The sequence below is a fragment of the Scleropages formosus genome, chromosome 4 (assembly GCF_900964775.1).
Source record: "Scleropages formosus chromosome 4, fSclFor1.1, whole genome shotgun sequence".
Classification (NCBI taxonomy): domain Eukaryota; kingdom Metazoa; phylum Chordata; class Actinopteri; order Osteoglossiformes; family Osteoglossidae; genus Scleropages; species Scleropages formosus.
This window is the reverse complement of record NC_041809.1, coordinates 5,439,785-5,467,782: the sequence shown is the minus strand read 5'-3', so window position 1 is coordinate 5,467,782 and position 27,998 is coordinate 5,439,785. Positions and strand designations below refer to the sequence as shown.

Below are 27,998 nucleotides of genomic sequence, written 5' to 3'. Positions count from 1 at the left end.
CAAATCAGGGCCAAACTTAAGGCAGTACAACAAAGATCAATGTTTTCAAAAACGCAGCTGTAACTGCTCGGCTTCAACGCATCCCCGACATCCCCCCTCCCCCGCCAAAGCGCGCAAGGCCGAGTGTCTCCGCGGTAAAGCTGTGCTCGCCGGGGGGTCTGGACCCCAGCTCCACTCTGGCTCTCGGAGCCGCTACATCTGTGCTCTTACTCACACCCAGAAGGACGGGAACGGCGACTCTCAGCAGGCGAACAGAGTCTCGGCGTTGGAACCCAGTCACGTCGTGGGCCCCCCAGCGGCAGGACGCTGCAGGAGACGCAGAGAGAGCGAAAGAGCGGAGAGGCATCAGACATCGCACTTCCAAGAACCGGCTCTGGGGAGGGGGAGGGGGAGGGGGAGGGGGGGCTGAGCCCCGACCTCACAAACCAGGAGTGTTTGTTGTGCACGCGGTGCCCACCTCTCCCACCCACCGCCTAACTGCTGGACCGGTGTTTGGAGACACGTTTCCTGAGCCCCCCGAGGACCACCAGGCCGGCACCCGCGCCGGGATGAAAAATAGGAGCCCGGCCCTGGCCTTCCAAGAACTGACCGCCTTCAACTCAACCGCTTCCTACAGCCGAGCGCAGGTTGCGTGTCCCTTTAAGTGTGTTTTTCTCACTGCCGGTCGAGCGCAGGGGAGTCTCGCACACACAAAGTCGCCAGTTCACAGGAAACAAGCGAACACAGGGAGAACACGCCAACTCCACACAGTGATATTTGAACCCAAAAAGTAGGAGGTATGGGTCTGGCGGCAGAGTGTACCTGCACGCGGAGGTTCTGCATCTCCTCGCTGAGAACGCGGCGCTCCTCCACCAGCAGGTTCTGTCTGCTGAGGAGCTCCATCACCTGCTGGGCGCTGGCCTGGCAGTGCTGGTCCAGCTGCTGCAGCCTGGGGGAGGAACGCAACAGTGGGCATGATTGCGTCACTTCCTGTTAACAGGGCAGCGCAACAAACCCCTCGTTTCCTGTCACGGTACACCGCGCTATGCGGCGCAGCGTCTTACCTCAACCTTTTGACTCTGTCATCCCCACAATTAACAAGCGGAGCCCTAATCCCCCGTCTAGACAGGTGTACAAGTGCGTGATGTCGTCTGCGTAAGGTGAGGTGAGCCGGACGGCGGCGTCCTGCGAGGTGGTCGCCACGGCAAGAGGCGCATTAAGTGCGTCGGCTCCTCCGCACGACGCCTATAATTAACCAATAACACCGAAGAGGTGCGGTGAGACTCGCAGAACGACGACCTGCGAGACGAAAAGTACACGGTGTGCGTAATTACGCTTGTGGTGGCGCTCCGGGGGCGGCGACCCCACTTCGCGTGTCACTCTACGAATGTGTCACGGTGCGCCGTCTCCTCAAAAGCGCTTGTCATTTGAACTGAAAAATGTCAAACAACATTTGGCTTAGTCTCCCGCTCGCATCCTGTGCAGCTGCTGCCGCTCCCATCGTGCCTCAACACGTGATTTACCACGGTGTACCTCCTCCTGCACACACCTATATGCTGGTCCTCAAATGCAACTCGCACATAATGCAGCCTCTCCGCTCGTTCGCCCGGAAGGTTCTTTGACGTAATGAGTACAAAATACCAAGAACCTTCCCATCATTATCAGCGAGGGTGACGCTGGTCCCCAGTCACTTATTAAATAAGACTGAATTGAAATAAAAAGTAAAAATAAACCTCCGTAACGAGACCTAACTGCCACGTCCCCATAAACGGCTCCCGTGTCTATAATACAGAACAGACGTACCTTCGTTGATTGAGGGTTACGAACAATTGTGGTAACGTGGTACGCAGACATGGGGTAAGACGTTTAGGACGCACCGCTAATACTACAGTAACGAGAGAAGGTGCGTAGAGCAGCAGTCCAATGCATTGCATTCTGCCTGAAAGACCCGGGTTCGAGTCCCCTTGACCAGCACATTTACCCACTGATACAGCAGGGTAAATACCTTGCTCAAAGGTACTACAGCTGGAGGTGGGATTTAATCCTGCAACCTTTGGCTCGAAACACCACAGCTCTAACCCCTACACTAACAGCTAGTGTACCCTGAACCAACAGAGTAAAAATGAGCCAGTTGTAGAGATGGGTAAATCAGTGTAAGTGGTGTATGAACCTCACACTCTAGGGCAGCTTGAAGAAAAGGATCACAAACGAATAACAATGAATCATAATAAAGATTTTAGACCACTTCTCATTCCTGCTCTGGAACAAAACTGACGCACAGAACAGCGGACGTGTCGTCAGCGCACCGCAATTGACCGCGTTCCGGCTGTGACTCGGCCGGCGGCTCTGAGCCAATGGCGGGAAGGGGGCGGGAACCCGGGGACGGCCGCAGGCCTGGGGGGGGGCTCTAGCTCTACCTCTTGCTGAGGGGGGAGACAGATGCCCCGGTGCCGTGTGCTGGGGCTACGCCGTCTGTGCGCTGGGAACACAGGCCCTCGAACCCCCAACTCCCCCCCCCTCCCCCCGCAAGAGCTGGAGCGCCCGGGCCACGGCTGCAGCTGCCAGCTTGAGCTGGGCTCCAGCCCCTGAGAGCCTGGCACCTCGACACCAGAGCAGCACTGCAGCTTGCATCAACTGTCCCCCCCCGACACACACACACACACACACACACACGACCTCCTGTTCCTTTACAGACCTCTCTGTCATTTCACACGTGGGATCATTACTGTACTCCCAGTTCACGGCCGTTACCTCATACCGACCGTGTTCTTTCACTTCCGCAGCTCACTTTCGCTCAGCATGGGCGTCACTGAGGAAAACCGCGGTAACGAGCAGCGCCACATTCGCAAATGGTAGAGCCGCACGCAGCAGTGAAACATTTTGTCCTTTCGATGGCGACGTGAGAGTGTTTGGCAGTGAAACGCCCCGCGATGGACCCGCGTCCCGTCCGGCATGCGCCCTGCATCGAACCCCGTGCTTCCGGGTTACGCTCCGGACCTCCGTGTCCCTGCGCCGGACGACGGGTCCCTCGAGGCCGACGCCGCGTTTCGGAGCCGAGTAACAGCAGCGGGACGCCGCCCGAAACCCCGATGGCCGTCCGGAGCCACGGGTCAAAGGTGCGAGCGCGCGCGAGACACCGGGAGCAGGAGCGTCCAGCTGCCGGAGCTCGGACTTTAACTCTTACGCCATTACAGCAGTCCGCTGACCCTAATCTGCGCTCGCCGTCGCCTCGGACCCACCGCGCTCCCGGGCACGAGGAGCTCAACGCTGGTGAAGGGGGTGGTCTCGGACGTCAAAGAAGGGCGGAACGGAGGTTCGAGGGGCTCCGGAGCGCCGCTCACAATGGGGGTCTGATTAAATCAGGGCTCCGTCCAGCAGCCAAAGCGGTAAATCCAATAAGTGCCCTACATTTACTGGCACACAACTTAATTAGGTTTTTAATACAGCTTAGCGCCCCCTCCCCCCACAGCAGCAGCAACGCCACCCCCCCAGGTCCAGGAGCGGGGCTGAGGCCGGCCGCTGCCCGCTGCTGCGGGGGTGGGGGGGTGGGCGGATGGCTCGGGCCCCGAACCCCAGCTCGCCCGGCGCCGCCCCGCTGGCCCTGGTGAAAGGACACCATCTGCTGGCTCCCAGGCTCACTGAAGGACAGGCGCTCGGCGCCCGACCCGTCGCCAGGGATGCCACAGCGCCCTCCGGCAGGAGGAGGGGAAACGGCAGCGAGGAACTCGTTTCGCTCGACGCCGCAGCTCCGTTACCGCGCTCACGCACACGTCGACGCTGTAAATGCATGTAAACGTGGTATGCGCTGTAAACACCGTGTGCTGCAGGCGACCTGCAAACGCAGCAGGGGGCGTAGCGGTTAGAGGCACTGCCACGCACTCCCAGGACCTGGGTTCGGATCCCGCCTCCCGCTGCAGCGCTCACTTACTTAGTCGAGGTCTTTACCCTGAAATACTGCAGTAAGAAGAGCCACCGCTGTAAATGGGTAAATCAGCGTAAGTGGCCCTCAATCACGCAGTGTGCCTCTCTCACACACCTTCAGATTTATATACGCGGTGGGTGTCCAACACTGCAAGTTGCACGCGGTGAAAACACACTTGCGGACAGCGCGGTTACTGCACTTCTGTCCCTGGTCCTGCGGTAAATTCACCTGTTAGCCCCTCTTAGAAGAGGGTGAGGAAACCGCCGAGGTCGAACCCGCAGGTCTGTCGCTGCGAGCCCACAACGTACGTGCTTTGGAGGTGAGGGTCGGCCCCCCGCGGTCGCTCTGGATGGCGACCGCACAAGAACCGGGCAGCAGAAAACGGGGTTGGGGGGGCTGTCGAAGACGGAGCGGGGGGGGGGGGGTCTGGCTCGGCTCGCCTTGTTGAAACGACACCGCCAGGGGCAGCGAGGGTGCAGCTGCTTGGTACCATTCCCTCCCTGTCCCCGCCTGGCACAGTTCCGCCCCCCCGGGGCCTGCGGGGAGGGTGTCTGGAGGGTACGTGTGTCGTGGCCCCCAACCTGTTTGCAATAAAACAGGATATTGTTGCTCATGTCTTCCTTCCTTTGTTTGTTTTCAAAAAAAAAACAGGCAACATAGACCCTGGGGCACAATTCTGTGCCGTGTGGAAATGACTCTTTTCGTGCGCAGAGTACTTTACACCATTTTACCGCACACAGCTGTCACCGCGTTCGTTTCCACTCTGATGCCGCTGACCCCTCAACTAGCACCACCGTCATATCGCGCTCGCGTCCCGACTGAACCCACGAGTGGTCCTTCGTGGGAATGGAACAAAGTGGAGAAAACACACACATGCACACACACACACACACACACACACACACACACACACACACACACACACACACACACACACATCTCTGCTCACTGTTACCATCCAGTTTCACTCGCACCATGTGGGCTCTCCGAGAGTCCAGCCCCGTTTTGACCCAATGTCCGCCGCCTCATCTGCCGTTCGTGTTTGCAAACGTGGTCCTAATCCCATCGTGCCCGGCGAAAGCCCCTTTCCGAGTGCCGAACGCGACCGCGTGTCTCTTCCGTGTTCTGGCACCGCTTCGGCGCGGCATCTGGCCAGAGGGGCTCGTCTCCGCGCGCCGGCAATCGGAGAACCTCACTCCTACCACGTGACCCAGTAAGGGCTCGTACCTCTCTGGGATTCAAACCTGCAACCAACCCAGCGCAATGTCGTAACCGCTCGACTACTGAAAAGCAGAGAGGGAAGCAGCAGCTCAAGTGTCTCCAGCTCAGGTTCCACCAGGGACAGGAATCAATCACTTGTCCAACTTTTATGGAAAAATGGTGATGCAAACGTTCCAATCGGGTACCAATCAGGGAAAAGAGAGCTCCTTTACCGCAACAACGCAACCAAAGGAGTTCTGTGTGGGACGCAACCCCCACCCGGTGCGCCCTCCTCTGACTGGGGTGCGCGAGGCGTCCGCTTTCGGGACCCCAGCTCAAGAACCTTGACGCATCTGAAATAACCTCACCGGAGACGAACCGCTCGGAGTGCGTGCGTGCATGAGAGAGAGAGACAGAGCTACTCGTAATGATCGTGTGCCTCGTGGAAACGTCGCTCCTGTCGTACCTGAGCCTCGGCGAGCGAAACAGGAGCGCTCACCCTGTCTTTGGCGAAGAGCAAATAAATTGGGTAGAAAAGTGCACTGGCGCTGCGTGGGGGTGTGTGGGTGCGTGAGGCGAAATCCCGCTCTCAGCTTCCTGTCGGGGAACATGCTGTCGTCGGCGCCGCCCTGGGACATGTGCAGGTTCGAGCTGCGGAAGCCAGCGCTCCACAAAAGCCCTTTCAGCGGGCGGCTGCTCCGCCGCCCCCGGCAGCTCGGCCCAGCTGGAGAGGCCTGCTGGTGCCTTCGGCTCTCTGGCGCCCCCTGGTAGCCAAGGGGGGGGAACGCGGCGGTCGGTCGGCCTGACGGACCCCGTCCCTCGTCCCCCGCGCTGAGCTTTGGACACGAAAACAAAGGGGCCGCAGCTCAGACACTCGAGGCTGCTGTGGATTTCGGGAAACTGCGCTGAAATGTATCCTCGTTCGTGTACCTTATTTTTTTTATATATATATATATATATATATATGTATATATATATATAAACTGCACAAGTGTAAATAATGAGAGAGAGAAAAATAGGCAAACAGTCGTCGTCATTTAGTGGTTTTGTACTTTCTTCCACACTCAGTTTTAACTGTTTCTGTAGCATAAAGAAGAAAATGTTAAAAACTTTCACATTTCTTTCTCAGACCCTCAGCAGATGACCACATATTGACAAGTTAAAGAATGACAACCTGCCGTGGGCAACGGTGACTACAGAGGACGTGCGGGCGGACGTGCACACGCGCACACACACACACACACGGGCCTTCCTCCTGCTCCTCTGCCAACTTCATTTGCAAATGAAAAGTTTGCGGTGCAGGGGGGTGGGGGTTTGGGTTACGGAGCCAGATGAAGAAGCTCTTGCCCAGGGGCCCGTCCTCGTCCCGGTCCTCCCCAAAACCCGCACGGCCATTCGTCGCACGGAAGAGAACGCGCCTCCCGGACCTGGACCGGCACGCGCTCCGAGCCTCTACCGCAAACCCAAAACGACAGCCCGTCTGAACGTCGACCCCACACGGCCCCGACTCCCGCGACAGACACGTGGTCCGCAGCGCATCTGCATGTGGCCCGAAACCGGTTCCGCTCCGGTTGCCCAGATGAGCCGACCATCTTTCTTTAAGTTGCCATATGGGCGGCAGAAGCCTGTAGATTTAGCGACACATCTGCGTGTGTGTTGTGGCACACCGAGCGCGCAGTGCTCTTTGTGTGCTTGCTGCAGGGGGTGGGGGGGTGGCGGGCTGAGGGGCTGAGGGGCTGGGGATACTGGGTAATGGAACATGTTGGCAGCCGTGGGGGGCGAGCAGCACGTGCGTGCGTTCGGAGCTGCTGGATGCTGTGGCACAAGCCTGAGAAACAACAAGTGAAAGAGAGGCCAGTCGCACCGCAGTGGGTGACTTACCGCAGTAAAAGCACTTACGTTTCTTGTACACCACCAGCGTTTACTGACTGGTAGAACAAACACCTTTTCCTACTGAGCTCAGTCTCGTTCTGTATCTAAGTGACAGACAGTTTGGAAAATTCTCTCCCTGCGCATGACACTTTCCTACAAAGTCACTTACACAGCTGGGTAACTTTTACCGCATCAATTCAGGGTAAGCAGCTGGGGATTTGAACCCATGTCCATCGATATCAAGGCAGCAGCTCTAACCGCTACGCCCCCTGCTGCTACCACAACACTTCCTCAAAGTCGCTGCCCTTTGAACACGACCCTTTCCACTGCACTCCGCTACATTTTGTCGCCCTCACGGTCACACATAACGAGGTACCGTGTTCCAGCACAGTACTCTGTTTTACTGTGTCACAGAACAGCGCTGCGGGGGAAAAGGAACATGGGACCGTGTTTCATTACAAGGACAAGGCGCTGTTTCCTCCTGCAAATTGCCAGGGAGATGCAGAAATAAATATATAAGTGTACACACACACACACACACACACATATATATATATATAAAGAGGCGAAACGTTGTGTGCTGAAACCCCTGTGTTGCTTGGCACCCTCTTGCCGATGTAAAAATAAATCAAGCTGATCTTCCAAATGTTTCGTACGTGGAGAGCTGTCGCAGCTCTTCGCAGCACAGATTGCGCCGTTCGAGAATATCCGAGGCGGAGCCCTGGCCGCGCGGCCGCTTTACGGCGAGGCGCGTTCGTTAACACGCGCACCTTAACCCCCGGCGAAGCGGGCGCCCCGGATGGCCGCCGGTGTGTGTTGCCGAGCGCCGCTCCGTCGCTTCCGCTGCGCTGACGTGGCCGTTGCCGTCCCTTTCTCTCCCCGTCCACCCACTGCGGGAACGCAAGTAAACTTTCAGGAACTGGAGGCTGACTGGACGGATGTGGTCATGAGAAACACATTATTATTATTAGGCCAGCAGGGACTGCAACGGTTAAACATTCATCCCTGCAGCTGCAATGCTGGTTGTTCGAGCCCCAAGGTGGGTCTTGCTGGGGGGCCATTCAGAAAGACATTGGACCATTTCAGTGAAATACATATTGACATAGATTCATATTTAAAGAGGTAAAAAGTTATCATTTCACTGCAATATCCCATAAAAGAGCACAAGTAATTCATGTTTCTACACTCTGCAAAATGAGTGTTTTTTTCAGAGACGGGTCGACGAGCCGTTCAGCGGACAGAGTGGACCAACGGATCGACGCGATTAACAGAACTACCACTTTTATTAAATCCCACAAACGGTGCCAGAATTTTCTTTGCCCCCCCCCCCATCATGCACATTTGCTTAATTTCATTTCTTAATGTAATTTCTTAATGTGATCTGTGGCCCGTGGCAGTGTTCCCACCTCCGCTCTGTCACCTGTCACGCTGCTCCAGCAGCACTCTGACCTCTCCGGGACCCTGGGGACAGAGAGCCTTACGTCCACCGTCACCTACCTACCCCCCCAGTGGCTCAACAGCGCCTCCTGCTGGACGCCTCAGTGCATCACTGTGCATCGGACTTCTCTCCTGTGTGAATGAGCTGCTTGTGTGGATCAGCTCTGACCTTCGGACAGGGAAGTGTGTGTGTGTGTGTGTGTGTGTGTGTGTGTGTGTGTGTGTGTGTGAGAGAGAGAAAGAGAGAGGGGAAACGGAGGGGTTGCTGACCTCTGCTTCATGCGCTGGTGCATCCTCCCGTGCTGCACACACTGTACCTCCATCTCCTGGCAGCGGCTCTGCAGCTTCTCCACCCGCTGCTGGAAGTGCTCCTTCTCCAGGGAAAGCTGCTCCACCCGGGTCCTGGCCACACACACACACACACACACACACACACACACGTACACGTATGTGGAAAGAGAGAGGGGGGGAAAAAAGCCAAAGGCCACCACTCAGCTACTCACGCTGCTCTTACTCATTTATTACCCTTTCAAATGAACATGCTCAGAAGTCACGACACAGGAACATTTTGTCTGCTGCCTTCCTCACACACAGTCACATGCACACACACACACCTGCTGGCGACACTACACTAACTCCACAGGCCTCGGGCGCCTAACCCCAACACGCACAGCTCGGAGGGGGAGCCTGAGGAGCCGCCTGTCCGCCTGCACTCCTCTCGTCTTTGCACTTAAAGCTGCTGCCCTTCAAGCCGCCCGGTGCCCACCTTCCTGCTGGTGCGAGCACTTCCTGTGTACGTGTCGGCGTGCGCTACGGCGAGCTAACGCTCACACCGACACCGCGCTCTCTGCAGGTGGTGTCGCACCGGATGTTCGGGACATTTCTTTCCAACGGCGCCGGTCCACGGGACACAGCAGCTTGGCGGGAGGAAACGAGCGACGGACCTCCACCGAGGGGGTCGCCACCAAAATATCAGACCCGCAACATCATGTTCGTAAGTCTAATGGAACCGGGTGAACGGGAGCCTGAGTGGTTGCGATCATGGGAACAGGAGACACAACTACATCTCAGGGACCCTGTTCCACAGCTACCGCTGCTGGTCCTCCATGACACCTCACCGACACGCCTCCATCAACCAACCAATCAATCAACCAATCAGACGGATCAACAGAGGGAGAGGCGAGCTTCTGCCTCTTCGGCCTGTCCAGCAAGAGCCCGACGTGAGCGTCCTCATGGACCTCGTGCAGAACTTGCCTGCTTGCCTCAGCCACCTCCTCCAGCTGAACCCCGAGCACCCGGCACTCCTCCTTCAGCTTGCCAATGAGGGAATTCTGGGAGCTGAGCAGAGTGTCCAGTTTGCTCACTGCAAGTACAGGACAGGACATGTAAGACAGACCCTTCGGTTGACCACAACCCTGCCCCAGAAGAAGAGCCTGAAATTAGATTGTGTGATATGACCATGTTAATGAATATTAAATTATCATAATCCATCATCAACAACCACTTATCCAATGTGAGGTGGGGTGCAACCCTATAACCTTCTGAGCACCAAGTACTGTACTAGTACAGTGTGGTCCTCACACAGTCTCTGCTAAAAGTATGACTTTAATAAACAAATATTACAAAATGACTAGATAGGATTGAATATACAATACTGTACAAACTCCCTTTTGTCCACAAAGCTAATCGGGTCCAGGGTGTTGTATTTGTTATAATTATTAATAATAATAATAAATATATTATTATTATTATTTATTCATTTAGCTGAACCCTTTGTCCAAGGCAATTTACAATGTGAGGTTTGTACGCTAGTTACAGTGATTTACCCATTTATACAGCAGGGTAAATTTACTGTGTCAATTCAGGGCTTGTCCCTTGACCAGGCTCCACCCCACCTCCCCACCTGCTGCTGTCCCATCCAAGTGCTCCTGGAGAGAACTGCCCCATTTTTGGTCTCTTTTTCTTCAGGTCCTTTTCAGAGGCCTGCTGACCAGCGCGATGTTGGGTCCCGACCCACGGCAGGAGAAGTGGCACGTTGTTCTACGCGTGGCTCAAAGCTCATTAGCAGCGCCGCTCAACCGGGCTGGCTGGTGTGCAGCGCGGTGGCGGGATGGGTTCCTGTCTACACGCCACCGCGCTGCACTCCTGACTGAGGAGACTCCCTGTTCCAGTGCGGAGATCAACGGACCGGAGAACATCCGTAAGATCAACAGATCCTTGCAAAGAGTGTGACAACACACTCACCTTATACAATGAGCCTGGCTCTGGGGCAGCAGGTTTGGACGTGGGTTTGAATCCGACTCGGTCTATACGGAGTCTGCATGTTCTCTCCATGGTTTCCCCTGATGCTCCTGTTTCCTCCCACACTCCAAAAATGTGTCTCAGGTGAACTCGTGGCTCTAAATTGCCTGCAGTGCAGTGTATGTGTCTATAGCATTATTCTATAGCATAAACAGGTAAACAACTGTAGGGAGTCAACTGCAATATCCAACACTGTCAGCCACATTAGACACAAAGAGCTGGTTGAAAGTGTGTGAACCCCCTGTGTCCCTTGGTTTTACCACGAAATGGTTATTGAATGAGAATCGGTGTTTCTCACGTGACACAGCAGGTGTGTAAAGACCAATTCCATGTGTTTCTTTAGAGAAAATCGTGTGTGTAATAGAAACATGCAAGCAGTGCAGGTGCAAAAATAAGTAGGTAGGGTGTAAATTATAGTCGTTTACTAAAGTTTAAGATTTAACCTTTAGAGTTAGAGTTTATCTTAATGTTTTATATAAAAATGACTATCCCTATATGGTTCACATACTTTGAAGCATCAGCTAAATACAGACATACAATGGTAATTTTAACAGGAAACTGCTGACCCATGCTGCTCACGGGGGTCCTTCAAACCCCACCTAAATGTACGGCAAGGTCACGCATCCTCAGCAGCGGAACAAAATGCATCTCCTATCGGGCTGCGTAGCGCCGTGGGTGCGGAAATCTGGACCCACACGAGTTCCGGCGCTGGCATGTTGCACCAAAGAGCCACAGAGGATGGATCTGTCGGCGCTTCGCTTCCATGGAATGAGCACGCAGCGCCCCATCAATGCCGCAGAGCCTTTTGACAACGGGCATCTCACTGTGAACGGGCATTCAAAGGGCCACGCGTCCCCCCCCAACCCCCTACAAACCTGTCCCAGCCCCATCGGGCCGAGGAAAGATGCTCCTCTGCCAGGGCCCAGCGGAACCAGCACCAGACCGTGTGTCACTCACAAACTTTGTTTGTTCCCCCCTCCCAAAATCATTTGAGGAGTTTGAAAGCGGCGAGCCGGGTGCGGGACACAGAGAAGACGTGCGCGGAGAGAACAGGATAAAAAGACAAACTGGGAGGGAAAAACAGAGCAAAAGATTAAAAAATAAAACCCAGTGACGCTGCAGCTAGAGGCGACTGCCTTAAACAACGACGGACCAAAAACTGTAGTGTTTCAGTGGCGTGGGGGGGCGGGGGGCTACTAATTAGTCCGAGTGAGTGGCCATTATAGGCTTTGAGAAGGAAGTGGTCCGAGGTATTAAAGGACTAATTCGGTAAACCCGGAGAGCTCCCCGCTGAGCCCCGGATGCCGCTTCTCTTTAGACAACATGTGTGCTGGTGAGCGGCGCCAAAAAGAAGCGCTTTGTTTTCCTGGGCTTTGTTCCGCGGCGTGGCGCGTGCCTCCAGCCCCCCACCCCGGCAAAAAAAAAAAAAAATAAATCAAAAAATAAATAAAGAAACCCCAGCGCAGGTAAATAAACTCAGGGGATCCAGATGGCGCGGCAGATGTGAGAGCAACGGCGGGAAAAGCGGCAGACAGTGGGCAGCGCCGGGCAGCGGCTCCCTTTAAACGCTAACCGACATGTAACACGCGTTCCTCCGCGGAGCCCGGCATCTGCTCCTCCTCGGGCCGGCCAAAGGTTACAGGTGTTGGCGACGCCGTGTGGGGCGGCAGGGGCCGTGCTTGCAAACGGTTGGGGCTTGGCGGAGGGTGCGGGGAAGAGGACACGGTCACCCACCGCTCCGCTGGTGCTGCGCCTCCTCGTGCCGGAGCCTCTGCAGCAGCTCGCGTTCACGCTCCTTGGCCTGGGCTGCCAGAGAGGCCACTTCTTCGCTCCGGCAGCGCTCGGCCGCATCCTTCTCCTTCCTGGGGGATGGGGCACGGGGGTAAGGAGGAGGAGGAAAGAAAGGCCTGTGAGGGTCAAGGCTCAGAAAAAGGAGCTGCCGCGCCATGACCATGACCACAAATGGCCACCCTTGTCACTCGGAGGGCTGAGAAGGTCACCGATGCTGGAAAGAGGCGGTAAATGTCCGAAGTCCACCGGCCAAGGCCCATCGAAACCCACGACCCCCGAGAGAGAGAGAGGGAGAGGGGAACAGGTTATTCCACACTCGCACATGTTTATCCCATATTTCCACCCGTCAACCTGCTACACAAACAAGTGAAACATGGTAATTCTGAACTTCCTGGCATCTTTGAAAGAACACGCCATTGTGTTTCATTGTGTTATGAATACAGAAATGATAAACAGCACGGAGAGAGAGTGTAACAGAAATAGCGGAGCGCGCTACACGGGCGCCACCGAAGTCAGAGCCGCTGCGTTACTCATCGGCGAGACTCAATAGCCTCCCTGACGCGATTTATACATTTCGCTAATTTTCTTTGCAGATACTTGTGTGCTTCTTGCACAAACATTCAGATGGTTAAAAAAACTCAGCACAGATGCGCACTGTTTTTTTTTTATTTAGTCTCACATGAATCCGTCTGTGCCAAGTGCCAAGTACATCCCCCATAAAAAGCGAAGAATGCCCAAAAAGTTGCTGTGCGTTCTGTTAATTAAGCGCACGGCGAACGAGAGAAACTTTTTTCTCGCTCGCACACTGCGTGCGGAGCGCCGCTCCAAAGTGACCGCTCCTCCAGGCCTGCTGTCGTCTGGTGTGTGAAAGCGGGGTGTTTCGGCGCGACAGCGCGACCGGGAGAGCGCGCCGGGCACCCCGCTGGGCTTGAACAGGGGCCTGGAAACACCATCCACACCACGGCCCAGCGGGGGACCGCCGACTGCTCGCAGCTCGCCATTTGTTACTGTTTGTTTCCGGGGGGGGGGTGCGGGGGGGAGGGGTGTGGGTGGTGCGCGGGGTGGAGCATTGCGCTGGCGGTGTTTGGCGACCAATTAGTACGAGACGGACAAGCGGGCGAAGGAAGGGGGGAAAAGTTGCTGTGGGCAAGAGCAGACTTTGGTTTGTGGCGGCGGCGGTCAGGAAAGCGATGCTCACCTAGCGAGGAGCGGTTGTGCCGAGTGCCACCGGTTGTGCCAAAGTCTCCGTCCGTCCCCTCGGCCTTGGTCACGCCGACGCATTAATCCATCACGCTCAGGACACAACGGTGAATCGCACTGAAGTAAACCGGTAGCTCGCCCTGCTACAACAAGTTCTCACCACAAGAAAATACCGCCGAGGTTCCACCGCAGGCCAGTCGCGTCCCGCAGGCCACGTTAAATATTAACATTAACATACAGAATTAATATTACCTGGTGTTTGTCTGACACCTTTGTTCAAGGTCACATACAGTGCTAGACACTCAAGTTTACACTGATTGACCCCTCTGTACAGTATTCTATTTGTATCAATTCAGGGCAAGTACTTGACTGATGGTGCTACAGCTGGGGCTGGGATTCAAACCCGGGCCCACAAACTGTAAGGCAGCAGCTCTTACTACTCCTCCACCCGTGGCTGCTGCGATCCAAATGTGCGGGAACCAGTCTCACGCTGGGGAGCCGTTTAGCGCCACCGGAGAACACCTGGGGAGGATTCGACTTTCTGCTGAGGTTCTTCCACCCAAAGCGTCATGGGAAACAGCACTTAGGGGTCGTAGGTAATAAAGAGCAGTGCGCACTGGCGATCTGGTGTCCACGTCATTTTAGCAGACACATGAGCTTTAAATTTAGGGGCAGCAGGTGGTGTTGTGGTTCGAGTCCCACTCCTGCTGTAGTTGCCTTGATGAAGGTACTTACCCTAAAATTGATACAGTAAAAATTAGCCAGCTGTATCAATGGGTAAACAATTATAAGTCGCTTAACATTTTCATTCATTCTGGAAAAAAGTGTCAGATAAATTAACCAATGATAATAATTATAGTGATAATAATAGTACCGATAATAATAATAATAACAATAACAATAATAATAAAAGACGAGCTTTAAAACATACTCCCTCACTGGCTCCAGAAGCCGAGCAGCAGACCGAATTTACAGCTCTCGCGGCCAAGCGGCGCCTGCAGCGGCTCATAACGTGAGCAACGTGTCATTTTCATCAGGTCAGCACGCGGTCAGGCCAGGCCGGGAGGGGGCCGAGGCAGCCGCGACAGGACAGCTTTGCCGTAGCTGCCCAGCCCCCTCTCTCCCCCCTCTCTGTCACACACACAGAGTGCATCCATAACGCACATCCCCAGAACGAGGGCCCGTGCGGCTGGGCGCTGCAGCAGGGGCCCAGAGCCGCCTATGCGAGCACTAGTCAAGCTGTCGCCCATTTGACTTGGAACGGTGCGGCCGACCGGAGCGCGGTTTGCTGCACCCCGCGGTGCGCCGTGATCCCGCGCCAGGACTGACCAAATGCTGGGGCTCCTGTGATGAGTCAGGCTGCTGGCGCTGCGAGCGCTCATCAACACCAGGCTCGCCATGCCGCCGCTCGGACGGCGACAGCCTGCGCTCCCGAGATCGTTCCTCTGCAACCTGTGCGTCATTTCGCCGCGTCCCCAAAAACGCCATTTCCAAGAGAGGCGACGCCGGGCAGCCGCACACCTTAAAGCACTGGGCGACATGTCAACGCTGCACCCGCAACGTCCACTGGATGCTCAGAATGCGATTTTATGCAGGTGGCAGCACCGCCGTGTGCCATGAACACCCCTCCAATAGCACATCCACCTGGGCACACGCAGTAAACACACCTGAGCAAATGAGCCCGGAGATTCCTGCTCCTAAGAGATATGAGGACACAGACAAAGATGATGCTACTGCTGCTGCAACACCAAGCAAAGAGCTACAACTGGAGGCCTTCAGAAAATGAGAACAAATGCAAAATATTATATTTACCATCTAACAGGGATTCAACATTTAATCAAGTTACCTTGATTGAGGACCTCATCAAGCTGTACAAACCAACTGCTCCATGAATCTCACACATGGTAAAAGTAATAACTGTAAAATAATTACTCACACATTTTCAATATTAAAAAAACACCCTTTTCTGTACGTGTCTGTACATGAAAACATATTCATTTTTATTGTTTGTTTCTAACAGCATGGATTGCTGTCGATCCACTTTCTCTGAATAATTGTTGCCTAAATTTTAATATTTATAAATTTTAAAAAAATCTAAGGCTGTCTTTTAACAATGGTCTAATGCAATTAACTAAAGCTTTTTTTTTTTTAAAACCTATTGACCTTTCTAGCAAGGATGCCTACATAGCGCAATGTTATTAGATTAAAAACATTTGTTTTCTGGGGGGGGGAAGAAAAAAAAAAAGTGGGCTTAAAAATGTGCGAAAACAAGGGAAACCATGGTATTTAATGTAATATGACAGCACTGCAGCCAATATTCCTTTTAAAAGCAGAACTGAAAATATACGTGTGCACTTTTACCGCTGATAGTGTGTCTGACTGCATCCCTCTATGTACACATGTATATATTCCTATAATTTAGAGATCCCACTGATGATGAGGACTCTACATGGGCTGTGCACCTTTTCCTCCCGTGCGTGCGGGGGTTCGAGAGGATCTGTAATCCTGTCGCCGAACAGCCGTGGCTCGATGAAAGGAAAACACACACCCTCAGAGGTTATTTCACACTTGCAGAGATTTTTTTTGCCTTTCAGAAATCACCTTATGCTTGGTTATAAGTAGATATGAAACCGGAGCACTTAAAAAAAAAAAAAAAAAAATTCCTCTGGCAATCTGACAGAGTATACAGAAATAAAAAGTGAAAAGTTGATAAAACGAGCGAAAACAACACGTAGAATGTGGCCTAAAGTAAGTCCATTTGTCATGTAATATGCAAGTAGTGATATTCAGATACAACACTGACCTGTGTGAAATGCCTCTGTTCACAATACAAAAGTGAAATAAAACATCTATAGAGTTATTAATTTTTCTGAATATATAATGATTCCTTCATCTGGAAATTTCACACTAAGTTTTTTAGAAATGCACTAAAAATTGACAGACGAGTGGGAGGATGAGGTTTCGTGAAAGAGGAAGTCCTCGAACAGAGCCTCGACGCATCTCTACATTCTCACCTTTGTTTATGCTAATTAGGGGGACATTTGTCAAGAGGCAAAGGGACGACTGTGGTGTTACTGTAGCAGCGAACAAGGTGTGGGTCTCAAACGCACACTGGCTGCTACTTCCCACAAGAAACAAACACCAGATTTTTTAAGAGGGGGGGAGAAAAAAAAAAAAAAAAAAACATTTAAAAAAAACCCACAGTATCAGATTCAGACAAAGCTACAGAACTGCGTGACGTTTAAACCCCTGACACACCGTGTTTTTTACCCTGTCACACCAATGCCAGCCTGACACTCCTCCTTTCCCCTGCATTTCTGACCACGCTGAACATGCTCCGCGGTTATTTCTGGGTATTTTTTCCTGTAGTATGCAAATGGAAAAATTATTGTTGTGCATCATCGTCACAGATGATGGGATAACAGGGCAAACACATAATTCTGGCTCATTACTTATTATAATTATACCAATCATTTGAGCCCGATATTTTTTTATGATAAACTGGTGTGGCGAGTGGTAGTTATTACAAATGGATTTATGCAACTTAGCAAAAAAAAATTAAAAAAATAAAAATAAATCTTATAAGCTGGGACATAAGCTGCAGTCATTTTTAAAACAGTGTTTTGTTGCGAGGGGTGTTCCACGTCTACGGGCACACCGAACTCCGCCAGAGCCCGCTAGCTAACCGCAGGGCCTAAGAAGGCATCCGGGTTGTGACCCGCACATCACCAGGTTAAACCGCTCCTCTCAATGGGAAACGTGAACTTGGGTGTGTGACACTTTGCCGTGACCCTCGAACCCTTTGTCCCAGCGGCCCAGCCAGCGATCCCTCTTCAAGAGAGGTCGATGCTGCGGCTGTTGTTCCAAACCCCACCACCCCAGGAGGCCCCGCTGGGCACAGGTTTGCGAGCACCAAACGAGTAAGGGAGGAGGGAGTGGCCATCCAGAGGAGCCTATCAGGAGGAGGAGGCACCCCCAGTGACAAGTGGGGGGGGGGGGGGTCATGCGCTCCTTCGGCAGCGGGATGGGTCGGCAGCATTTCCTCGCACATCCCCGCCCTAGCCTGGCCAGCCCCGCGCACCCGCTTGCCCCACGCGCCATTCACCCCCCTCAGTCCTCGGCTATCTGTCAGTCCTCACGCTTGCGAGCGTCCTCCCCCGCCCCCCCAGCCCGCCGTCCTTCTTCCCTCCCACCCTTTCTCCTTTAACTAAACTGGCTCTGGCTCCTTCCATCTGCTCCCTTTCCTTCAGCGGCCCTGCACCTGTTCACACCTCCTCTCCTGTTGGAGCGCGCCGCGCGTTTCCTCCGCTCCGCTGCCAGAGCCGTCCTGGCGCCCGCCGCCCCTCTGTCATTCAATCCATCTGTCAGAAGTGAACTTTGTTTACCGCCAGCTTCTGCTTTCTTCTTCAAGAAGCGTGAGGCCCCCCTCAAGGTCGCAGGCGAGAGAGAACCGCCACCGCCACCATCACCACCACCACCGCCACTGCCGCCGCCCATCTCGACACAGACCCCGCCTTTCCAGCGCACAGCAGATACAGGAACACAAGTCCCTGTGTAAACTTCAGTCTTTTTAAAAAAATATCTTCTTAAAAATGTTTGAATTGGCTTCTTAAACAAAAGCAGTGGAGGGATTCTTATCTGAGTCTATGTGAAATGGCCCAGATACACACACACAGAGCTGCGTGGAAGACCCTATCAGTAACTTACTTTCCACCTTAACTCCAGTCTTTTTTATTTCATAATATTCTAAAATATCTTAACAGGGGTCCTCATTCATACTTCACACCACCAGCATTTTTTTCTATCATTAACAAATACGCTGTTCATCACTGATTATCACCATTATCTTACTCAAAGATTTGTGCTCTAATAACCACTAAATCATGTAAAAAAAAAAATTAAAGGGTAAAACTACTGGTAATTTTACAATAATTGCCTTTAATAAAATAATGAATTGGATATATTTCATAACTGAATGCTATGATTGTATTGATGGGGTTGTACATTTCACATCACAGCAGTGCAGGTGCGAGTCGCAGCTATGCAAAGAACAAGAGACAGTGGAGGGGCTTGGGGAGGGTAGAGAGAGAGAGAGAGAGAGAGAGAGGGCGAGCGAGCGCACTCCCAAGGTGCAACAGCCTGTACCACCACCTGAACTGCGGCTCACACTGTCGTCACGTGTCCCACCGCCATTGAACCTCCCCGTGGGAGGGGGGGTGGTGTGCCACACGCTCTCACGGGGTGGGGCTGGATGGTGTGGGGGACCTCTAGCAAAGCCAGCTCGATAATCCGCTAGGAGTGGCCCGGGGGAGGGGGGGGAGGGTTGGGTTGTTTGCAGAGAAAATTAAGTTTTTTTTTTTTTTTTTTAAAAAAAAAACAGCACACACAAAAAAAAAAAAAAAACCTCACAAAAGTTTATTAGGAAAAAAAAAAGGGAAAAAAAAAAAAACCCCGTTCCCCAACGTGCAGCGTTTCACAAGCACAGAAAAAAAGGGGAGATTATGGCTGGTGCCAACGGTGAGGAATCAAAGCGCGATGGACAGAAGCTCGAGCCACTGGACGGAAAAACAAACAGAGCTTTTATCACGACGGGACGGCGAGGGTCAGGGGGGGCCGCGCCCCATCCGCTCCTCTTTCTCATTCTTCCCTTTCTGCTGCCTATTCCCTTTGTAATAAACTCCTTATGCCATCTGCTATGGGTAATAATGCTTCTGAACGGGAAGGCGGGGGCCCGGGCTCTTCGAGGGTGGGAGGGGTCCACGCAGCACCCCCCCATAGCCAGTGGACAGCGGGTGCAACTGATGAGATGGTTTTTATATATATATTTTTTTAAAATAAATAAATAAATAAAAAAAAAGGGAGAGCATATATGTAGGGAGGTGTACCTCTTCTCTCTCACACACACACACACACACACACACACACACACACACACACACACACACACACACACTTTCCGAGGTCCAAGGCTCCCACTACGTGCTCAAGGCAGACAATGCGGGGCTTGTTCAAGTGTGTCTCACACTGACAGCTTTGTGTTTGCCATCTGATGTTCTGTCGGGCAGAGAGGCTCTGAAAGCCTTCGGATCGACACGTTCACGGCCACCGCGGGACGTCAGCCATACGTCCCCTGTAGTCTCCCTTTACATCCGGAAAAGCAAAATACATTTTATCTATCTATATAAAAAAAACACAATATAATGTATAAATGTAGTAGTAGCAACACATTTACTGTAGAGCTATAATGCCCAAAAACATTCTGTCCAAAAGTCAGTGTCAGTGATGAACGTTTCTACATAATTACTATATTGCTCATTACTTCCTGACAACAAGCGAAATATATAAAAAAATACCCAGTTAAGAAAAGATATATAAACAATATATTAATCCTCCCCATTCAACACACGCGTGTTCATGACACGACCGTGCTTTCATTCCTCTTTCTGGCTCTTAAGCAGATGGGAGCGAAAGGTGACGCTCTTCTCAGAGGCAAGTGTGTGTTTTGCTGGTCAACACACACACTCCTTCAGCCACCTTGCGTTTATAATTACGCAAATAAGCAGCGGTAGCGGGACAACCGAGTCAGGTGACCTCATCCTCCGTGACCTCTGGCCCCAGCGTGGACGAACCGGTTGCGAGGAGTAGGAAGGAGGAAAGGGGGAAGGAGGGAGATGGAGCCCAGCTTCCAGAAACTCTAAGTAGGACACCCTCTGTGGGCACTGCTGCCCCAAATGGAAACAGTTGCACCCGACAGATTTGCCTCCGCTCTGCCCCGAGGGCGCTCTGCACTCCGGCTCCGGCTCCACTCCCGGCTCTGGCCCGACCCAATCCCGTCCCATCCTGGGTTGAGCAGCGCAGACTCGTCCTGCAAAAAGCCCGCGGACTCAATGCTGACACACATCGAGGGACCTTCTGGAACACCTGCCGCCGTAACCCACTGCGGACGAGTATTCTCACGCACCCCCGACTCAAAACTCCTTGTCTCCATGTTTTCTCTTCACATATCAACATGGCCATAGGAGTCAAACACATTACTTAGTTTTTATCATAAGGAAGATCTGTTTACACCAGGCATGTGTTTGCTTTTAATCCCGTTTCTAAGAGTCACATTACTTATTATTTACTCTTATCTGACACTTTCCTCCACGGTCATTTACAATGTGAGCTCTGTACACTAAGCTACTTACCCTGATTTACCCATTTATACACTTCAGTCATTTTTACTCCATCATTACAGACTACTACAGGAGAAGTGTGGATTCAAACCCAGGACCTCTAAGAGCAAACAATATAATTCAGAATAATCCCAAAAACATTCTCTTTGTTAACAGTATTTAGTCTACAAATAATGGGGGAGGAAAAAAAAAAAAAAATCTGATTTATTTGGCGTCACCCTCTTCAGTAGCGTCTGGGTGCAAATAGGCTTCCATATGTACACAAGGAGTGATGTGAAGATGGAAGACGTGAACTCATCAGTTGCCCCCCTGGGCACACAGGTATCAAAGGAGTCTCACACAGACACACAAAGAACAGTTCAGTGCACTGTGTCTCTGCCTGTAATAAGGAATTACAATCTAATTACCGCACTTGTCCTTTAATAAAACAGCCCCTCCAAGGTGGCTGTACAGTGCACTGGTAATTAGAGATCACTGTTTGTTTTACCACATTGAGTGCCAGACCTGCGCTTATGATACAGCACTGCTTCCAAAGATCAGCAACACTGGGGACGTCCTTTCACGGCATCACAATCCTGCAGGGTAATTTAGTACTATACACCCAGCGCTCGCATAACGGGGTTAATTCATTCCACAAAACCAACCCACCAAGCAAAGTTCCGTTGCAAGGGGAATTAGCGTTTTCTCAGAGAAAAAAAATATAGTCTCTGGGGGGGCTAAAACGTATCAAAATACCAAAATAAAGATGCATTTACGCATGAGTGATAACACCAACATTTTAAAATATTTGTAAGAAAATTAATTCTTGCTTGTCTTAAAATATTGTGTTTCTTTCATTCATCATCATCGTCATTATCGGAGTCTATCCAGGAAACACAGGCCATGAAGCAGGGTACCCCCTGGATGGAGGCATCTTGAAAATATGGCTCACAAATGTTTATGATACAAAGAAATAATTAGACAAAATCGCTGCCTGTGTCTTTCACTGCAGGACTCGGGGGCACCACGCCATTACAAGTGCTGCGTATCGTTACCAACAAATGTTTCATCCCCAATCCGCTACAGTTCTCTTGAGCAAGGGATTTACACTGAATACCACCAGTAAAAATTACCCTTTGATCCCCATTCCACTATAGTACTCTTAGACAAGGGATTTACCCTAAATTACACCAGTAAAAATTACCCCGCTGTTCAAATGTATAAATCACTGCAAGCAGCTTAACACTAAGTCGAGAACAGCATGGATTATTACTACTATTATTATAGCACTGAATGTGCCATTTAGTTGGGATATTAGATTTAGCTTGATCAATGGTCATGATCGGTTGTCAATGTCAAACAGGAAGTAATTTTTAAAGTAGGAAACGGAGTACATGCCACTCTGTAGAATAAACCCATTTTATGGAAAATGGATACATATTTCTATAAGACACCGTAAGGCCTTTTTATTGTTCGGCACCCTGTTATATTAGGAACGAGTGTATTTTACATTAGAAAAACAATTTACTGGTGATTTCAACCGAGAGATTGGTATTACAAACATTTATTACTGTACTGACAGGTAAAATTAATTCAACAAAATTCAAACTTGTCTTTGTTCATAAATATGTTTTAGTCTGCTTTCCTTGTAGCTCCGTGTTGGGTTGCAGTGTGTTCTCACACTGTTCAGATGAGGACCCAGCAGCCTTCTGCAGCCCTGTATCCAGTTGCCCATTCAACACACAACCAACATGGCAGTACTGGAGTATCGTAATAATGGCACCTTCTTCACTGTATTAAACACCCACGTTTAGTGCACCGTACTCGGTCCTGCCTATCGAGCGTCACTCCCCGGTCGTTCAAAGGGTTGATAAGCCACCGCCCTTCTCAGGTGTGTCTGTCTGCCAGAGGTGCGGCCTGGGCAGCCCAAAGAGGCCCGGCGGAGCGCGAAGTTGCAGTTCCTAACAGAGAGCTCCAGTTTGGACGAATGGCCTTGGCTTTGCTCTGCTTCTCCGTGCCCAGGGCGGCCATTCGGGCTCCACCGGAGCCGGGATCACGCTGGCGACAGCTACTCTGGTGATGTACGATGTCACAGTGCTGGTGTACGAAGGGGGGGGGGGGGATGTCTGACGCCGCGACACCACTCCATTGCCCCACCGGCACTGGGCCTACAGGGTTCCTTCACACAGGCTGACCACCAAACGCACCCTCGCCCTCTTCTTCACAGCGTCTGCGACTGATCGCAAAGGATGCTGGGAGCGAGAAGAAGAGGCTCCGATGTGGCTCTCCGCCTCAGCCGCGAACGGGGGTTAAGAACCTGCGTGTAAAACGCCGAGTGGAGGGGTGTTTGCTCGGCGAATAACGGCGCCGTTTCGGGATGTTTCGGTTCACCTCCGTGGGGTTCTGCGGTATGTGATTTGGCCGCGGCACGCCGCACGTATGCTGCGAGCAAAACAAAAGGTTGTTAATTGTGTCAAGCAGATTTCAGAGAAAGCATTATTTCCAGGCTGGGGATTTTTTTTTTCCCTCCCTTTGACGGCGTCTTTTTCTAATGAGATGAATATTTCATACGCTGGCAGCACCTCGGCTTGCTGCGAGGTATGGACACTTTCTGCATTTGGTGCCTTAGCATTACCCAGCTCTTTAATTAGCACTTGAGTCTGACTCAAAAACGGCGAATCCCCGGCGTGGCTCGCCGCGCACCCGGACCTGCGGAGCGCGGGTGTCGCTGCTCCTTCTAGGAGACACTGCTAGAGTCCCAGAATTGGAGGCGGCGTTCGCTGCGCCACGTCAAGGAATTTGCCATGCTTCTGCTTTCAGGAAAAATGTTGAGCGCGCGAGTGGCAAAACGCATTATCAAGAGAGCTGAGGAAACATCTAAGGATTACGTTTTAACTTCTATTTCACCCAGAGAACAACGCGGTGCAACAGCACCTCCTTGTTTAGTCCATCGCTGTGCCGAAATTATTAATACCGCTAACTATTTACGTGACACTGTTGAACAAGGGGACTTACCATGTTAGACAATCAACTTTACACTGATTTACACACGTATATGGCAGGGTGTTCGCACCGTAGCCTCGATCAAGGTCTGAATTTTAACCAGGGGCTTCAGAGCAAAAGGGAAGAGCCGTAACTACGATGCCACCTGCTGCCCCTAAACCAACTATGTACTTGACGCTGCGCGATTCTGTGATTGCACAGCAGCGCTCTGCTCTCACGTGCAGGAACACGGAGAACATTTTGGAGAAGAATGGAAGTAAACCTGCCGCTACGGGGAAAATTCACGTCGAGCCTGGGCGACCCTGCTTGCGTTAGCGTTCCCGAGCCACCGCTCTGCCTCTCCGCGCACAAAGAAGGACGGAGGAAAGGGAGAAAAGGGGACGGGCGACGTCGGAGGCCGTTCGCTCTGGCCGTGGCCAGGTGACAGAGCGGCGAGCGTGCAGCGGGGTCCAGGGCCCGAGGCGGGCCTGCCGAGGAGCCCCCGACAGCGCAGCGAAGGGACGCGGCAAGGTCTCGTCCCAGGCCAACGGGCACACCACTGTCAAACATCCCGGCGCTAGGCTGTTCCCGGCACTCTCCTGCCTGGCCCGCAGCCTTCCCAGCTGCCCTATCCGTTACTGTCTGATTAGTTCTGCTAAACAGCCCCTCCCCCGCCAGCCCTGCCTGCCATCTGCTCCCAAACAAGATGGCTGCCGCCCAGCTCCCCGCGCCCGCCCTCCTGCCTGGCACGACGCGCCCGCGCTTACCCCGAAGTGCTAACACAGGTTCGCTCGGCTGGCGCCGGCTGGGACTTCATTACTACTACTTTGACGGGAGCCGGGCCGCTTGTCATTCCCCTTTCATCGGGCTCGCCGTCGTACAACGGCCCCCCGCTGCCGGGGCCTCGCCGCAGTTTTGTAGCGCGAGCTCCGATCTCGCGCTCCACATAAGTCCCCCTCTGGCGTGTTGCTGCATCTGCTCGCTATTTTATTCATTTTCAGATTCCCTCCCTCTCGCGCGCTTCTCCTGGCCCCCTCCTGCCCCCCACGCCCCCCCCCCCATCCAGGCCGAGGCACGAAGCCAGGAGATGCCTGCTATGTTTTATTATTATTATTATTTTTTTTGAAAATCGAGTTGAAATGATCCCCCCCCTTCCCACCCATCCACCCACCCGCACAAAAGTTTCATCCGCAGCCGCGTTTCGCTTCGTTCTGTTTCGTCCGCGGTTTTGGAACGGGCCACTGGACAGACGGAAGAGACTGCTTCTCGGACAGCTGAGAAAGAGGGAGGATGGCTGTCGATCTGAATCTCGCAAAATTAATAATAAATTGAATTCAATAAATTAGCTACCTGGACTTGCCACATTGTGTTAGGGACTGAAGGCACGCAAAGTGCCACCGTGCGCCATCCCGCCGCTAATTAGCATGTTGTGTGTGTGTGTGTGTGTGTGCGCCGAATCTGACTGGCGCTGGAGATCCATCGCGGCACAACAGAGATTCTCCTGGCTGACAGGCTTCCCGCCACCTTCGCTTCACTCAAACCTTTTAAACATTCACATTAACTCATTTAGCTCACACTTTTCTCCAAAGCGACTTACACTGTTGAGATACTTAGTTATTTACCCACTTATACAGCTGGGTTCTTCCAACACTATAATTCCACCGTGTTTACCGCAGCCAAATCGAACCTGTCTGGTACACTGTACATTCCTATAATCTGAATTTTAAGATAGATAAAGTCACTGGTAACACACACACACACACACACACACACACACACACACACACACACACACACACACACACACACACACACACACAAAGGCCTGGAAGCAGTATTTGGGATGCCTGAGAAAAGCACCCCAGCTCACACAAAGAATGGTGCACCCCCACCCCACCCCACCCCACCCCACCCAAGTGTTGTGTTGTCCCCTGCTAACCCTGTGACTGACCACTCTGTCTTCCAAGGTTAAAGGACAGAGAACAGAGGAGTCCAGGTGCTCCGGACTGCAGTGTGTACCAGCCCAGCTCTCCATGCATCTCTGCAAGGCGCAGCAGGTGGCGCACTACTTAAAGCGATCGCCTTACAATCAAAGCACCTGGGTTTGTATTCCTGCACCTGCTGCAGTACCCCTGTGTGCACCTATCCTGAGTAAAAAATACTCAGTTGTATAAAAGGGGTAAATCACTATAAGGAGCATTTCACTGTAAGTGAAAACTCACCTGAGTGAATCAATGAACACACTGTATGTTTCTTAGGGAGTCTCCGTGTGTGTGTGTGTGTGTGTGTGTGTGTGTGTGTGTGTGTGTGTGTGTGCGCGCGCGCGCGCGCGCATCTAACCAGTTTAAAATTACCTGCCTGCTACAAAAACAGCCAGATCAGCAGCTTGTGGGGAAGGGTGTTTTCTGGAAAGGTTTTTCAAAAGGAAAATCTCTGCAGTCAATGACATGTCGAAGCAGCGGCAGCAATCGCGGCTCCGGTGCTGCCGCAAAGCACAGGTGGCTCGTCGCTCGCGATTTACACTTCAATGCAGCGCCTCATTTAATAGGTACGCCAGTTCAATGCACACATCGCAATGCGAGAGTCACACAAAGTAGGGCCTTATCTGCTTTCCCGTATCAGCCTGCGCGTGAAAACACGAGGAACAATATTCCTCGGTGCTCCGGTGACCCGACCCGCTGCTGCCGTTGCAGAACTCGAGGTGTGCCGGGGGCGGGTGTTGTGCCGCGGTCGACACGAAGCGGCCCGTCTGTCCACCAAAGGGCCACGATAAAGGTGACGGAGGGAAACCTGGGGAGGAGTGGGGGTGGGTCATAAAAAGCGAACGGCTTGATCTAGAGCTATGTCTTGGGGGGGCTGGTGCGCCTGTTGTGGGGAGACCTGCCAGCGGCGGCTATTAGGAGACGATTTGGGGGGAGCCGCAAGCAAACAAACGCGGTGAAGGCACGGGCCCAAAGGTGTCAGAAGGATGTGAGCAGAGTGGAAGGCTTACCGCAGATCCCCGGCTCGCCCACGCACAGCTGGCTGATGATCCGGCGCGGGAGCCGGTGGTGGTGGGGGTCCCGTGTCGCACCACCCTCTTCAAGGGAGGAGCGCAGAAGAGCGGCCCGCAACCATACAAAGCCAAGGACTTTATGCTCCCCTGCTTCCGCTCACACGGTTTGAGCAGGACTCACCTCAGGCCCCTGCCCAAAATTCAGACGAGAGGGTGACAGAACTGGACAGATGTCCAGGTCACTAAAGATGAACAGGTCAGTAAAGACCCTATCATTAGATTACCATTATTATTATTTACTGATTTATTTGATCCTTTTCTTCACCTCCCACTGTAGCACCCCTGAACAAGGTACTTACCCTAAATTACTTCAAGAGTAGGTAAATAAGTAGCTTAGTACATAAAACTAAAATTGAGAGTCACTTTGAAGAACATCAGCTAAATGAATGAATTTTTTTTTACTAATAATAATAATAATAATGAGACTTTCATTGTTAGGTTACCCAGTTGAGCTTCAATCTGCTTTCACAATCTGCAGATCTGTCAAAATCTAATTTATCTGACATCCCCCACAAACCAACTTCTTACTGCGATTTACCCTTTTATCCATGTATGTGTAGTGTGTCCCATGTCATTTCAGGGTAAGGATACCAGTCATCCTCCCTTAATCACAGGTGCCGCAGCTGGAGGTGGGATTTGAACCTAGGCCCTTCAATTGCAAGGCGGTGCCTCTAACGACTTTGCCACCTGCTGGCGACACACTCATACAATTCTGTGCCCTGTTTTGAGAGCCTAGAGAGGATAGGCAACAGTGCAGTATTAGCACCTCTGCTCAATGTTTGCGAGGAGCCAGCAGCCCCAGAGGCCCTGGGAAGGTGGTGGTGGAGGGGGGAAAGAGCCAGGCTGCGTGGACAGATGTCTCCCGCATCTGTGCCTGACCGCTTGGCCTCGCTCCCCCAGCCCCCACTGTGGCCCTGCGCCAGTCGTTCGCGACCGACCGACACGGCGGCAGACAAAAAGCGCCTGGACTGCAGGGAGCCGGCTGGCCTTGTGGCGGGGGGGGCTCCGTGCAGCGGTTCTGCGAGCGGGCAGGGACCAATTAAAGGGACCGGCGGCCTGCGGCTCCACGACGCTGGCAGACTGTCCTGCAGCGGTGGGGTCGTCC

The 27,998-nt window shown here is 52.5% G+C and overlaps 1 protein-coding gene across 1 annotated transcript in view; it reads right to left on the bottom strand.

Annotated features, from left to right (window-relative positions):
* sdccag8 (SHH signaling and ciliogenesis regulator sdccag8) overlaps positions 1-27,998 on the bottom strand; it is a 48,777-nt gene that overhangs the window by 6,442 nt on the left and 14,337 nt on the right. Inside the window, exons 14-18 of the mRNA XM_029251595.1 lie at positions 12,446-12,573; positions 9,665-9,773; positions 8,681-8,812; positions 802-928; positions 215-306 (exon numbers count right to left, since the gene is read on the bottom strand). Of these exons, the coding sequence (XP_029107428.1) occupies positions 277-306; positions 802-928; positions 8,681-8,812; positions 9,665-9,773; positions 12,446-12,573 (526 nt within the window). The 3' untranslated portion in view covers positions 215-276. The remainder of the gene's footprint in view (positions 1-214; positions 307-801; positions 929-8,680; positions 8,813-9,664; positions 9,774-12,445; positions 12,574-27,998) is intronic.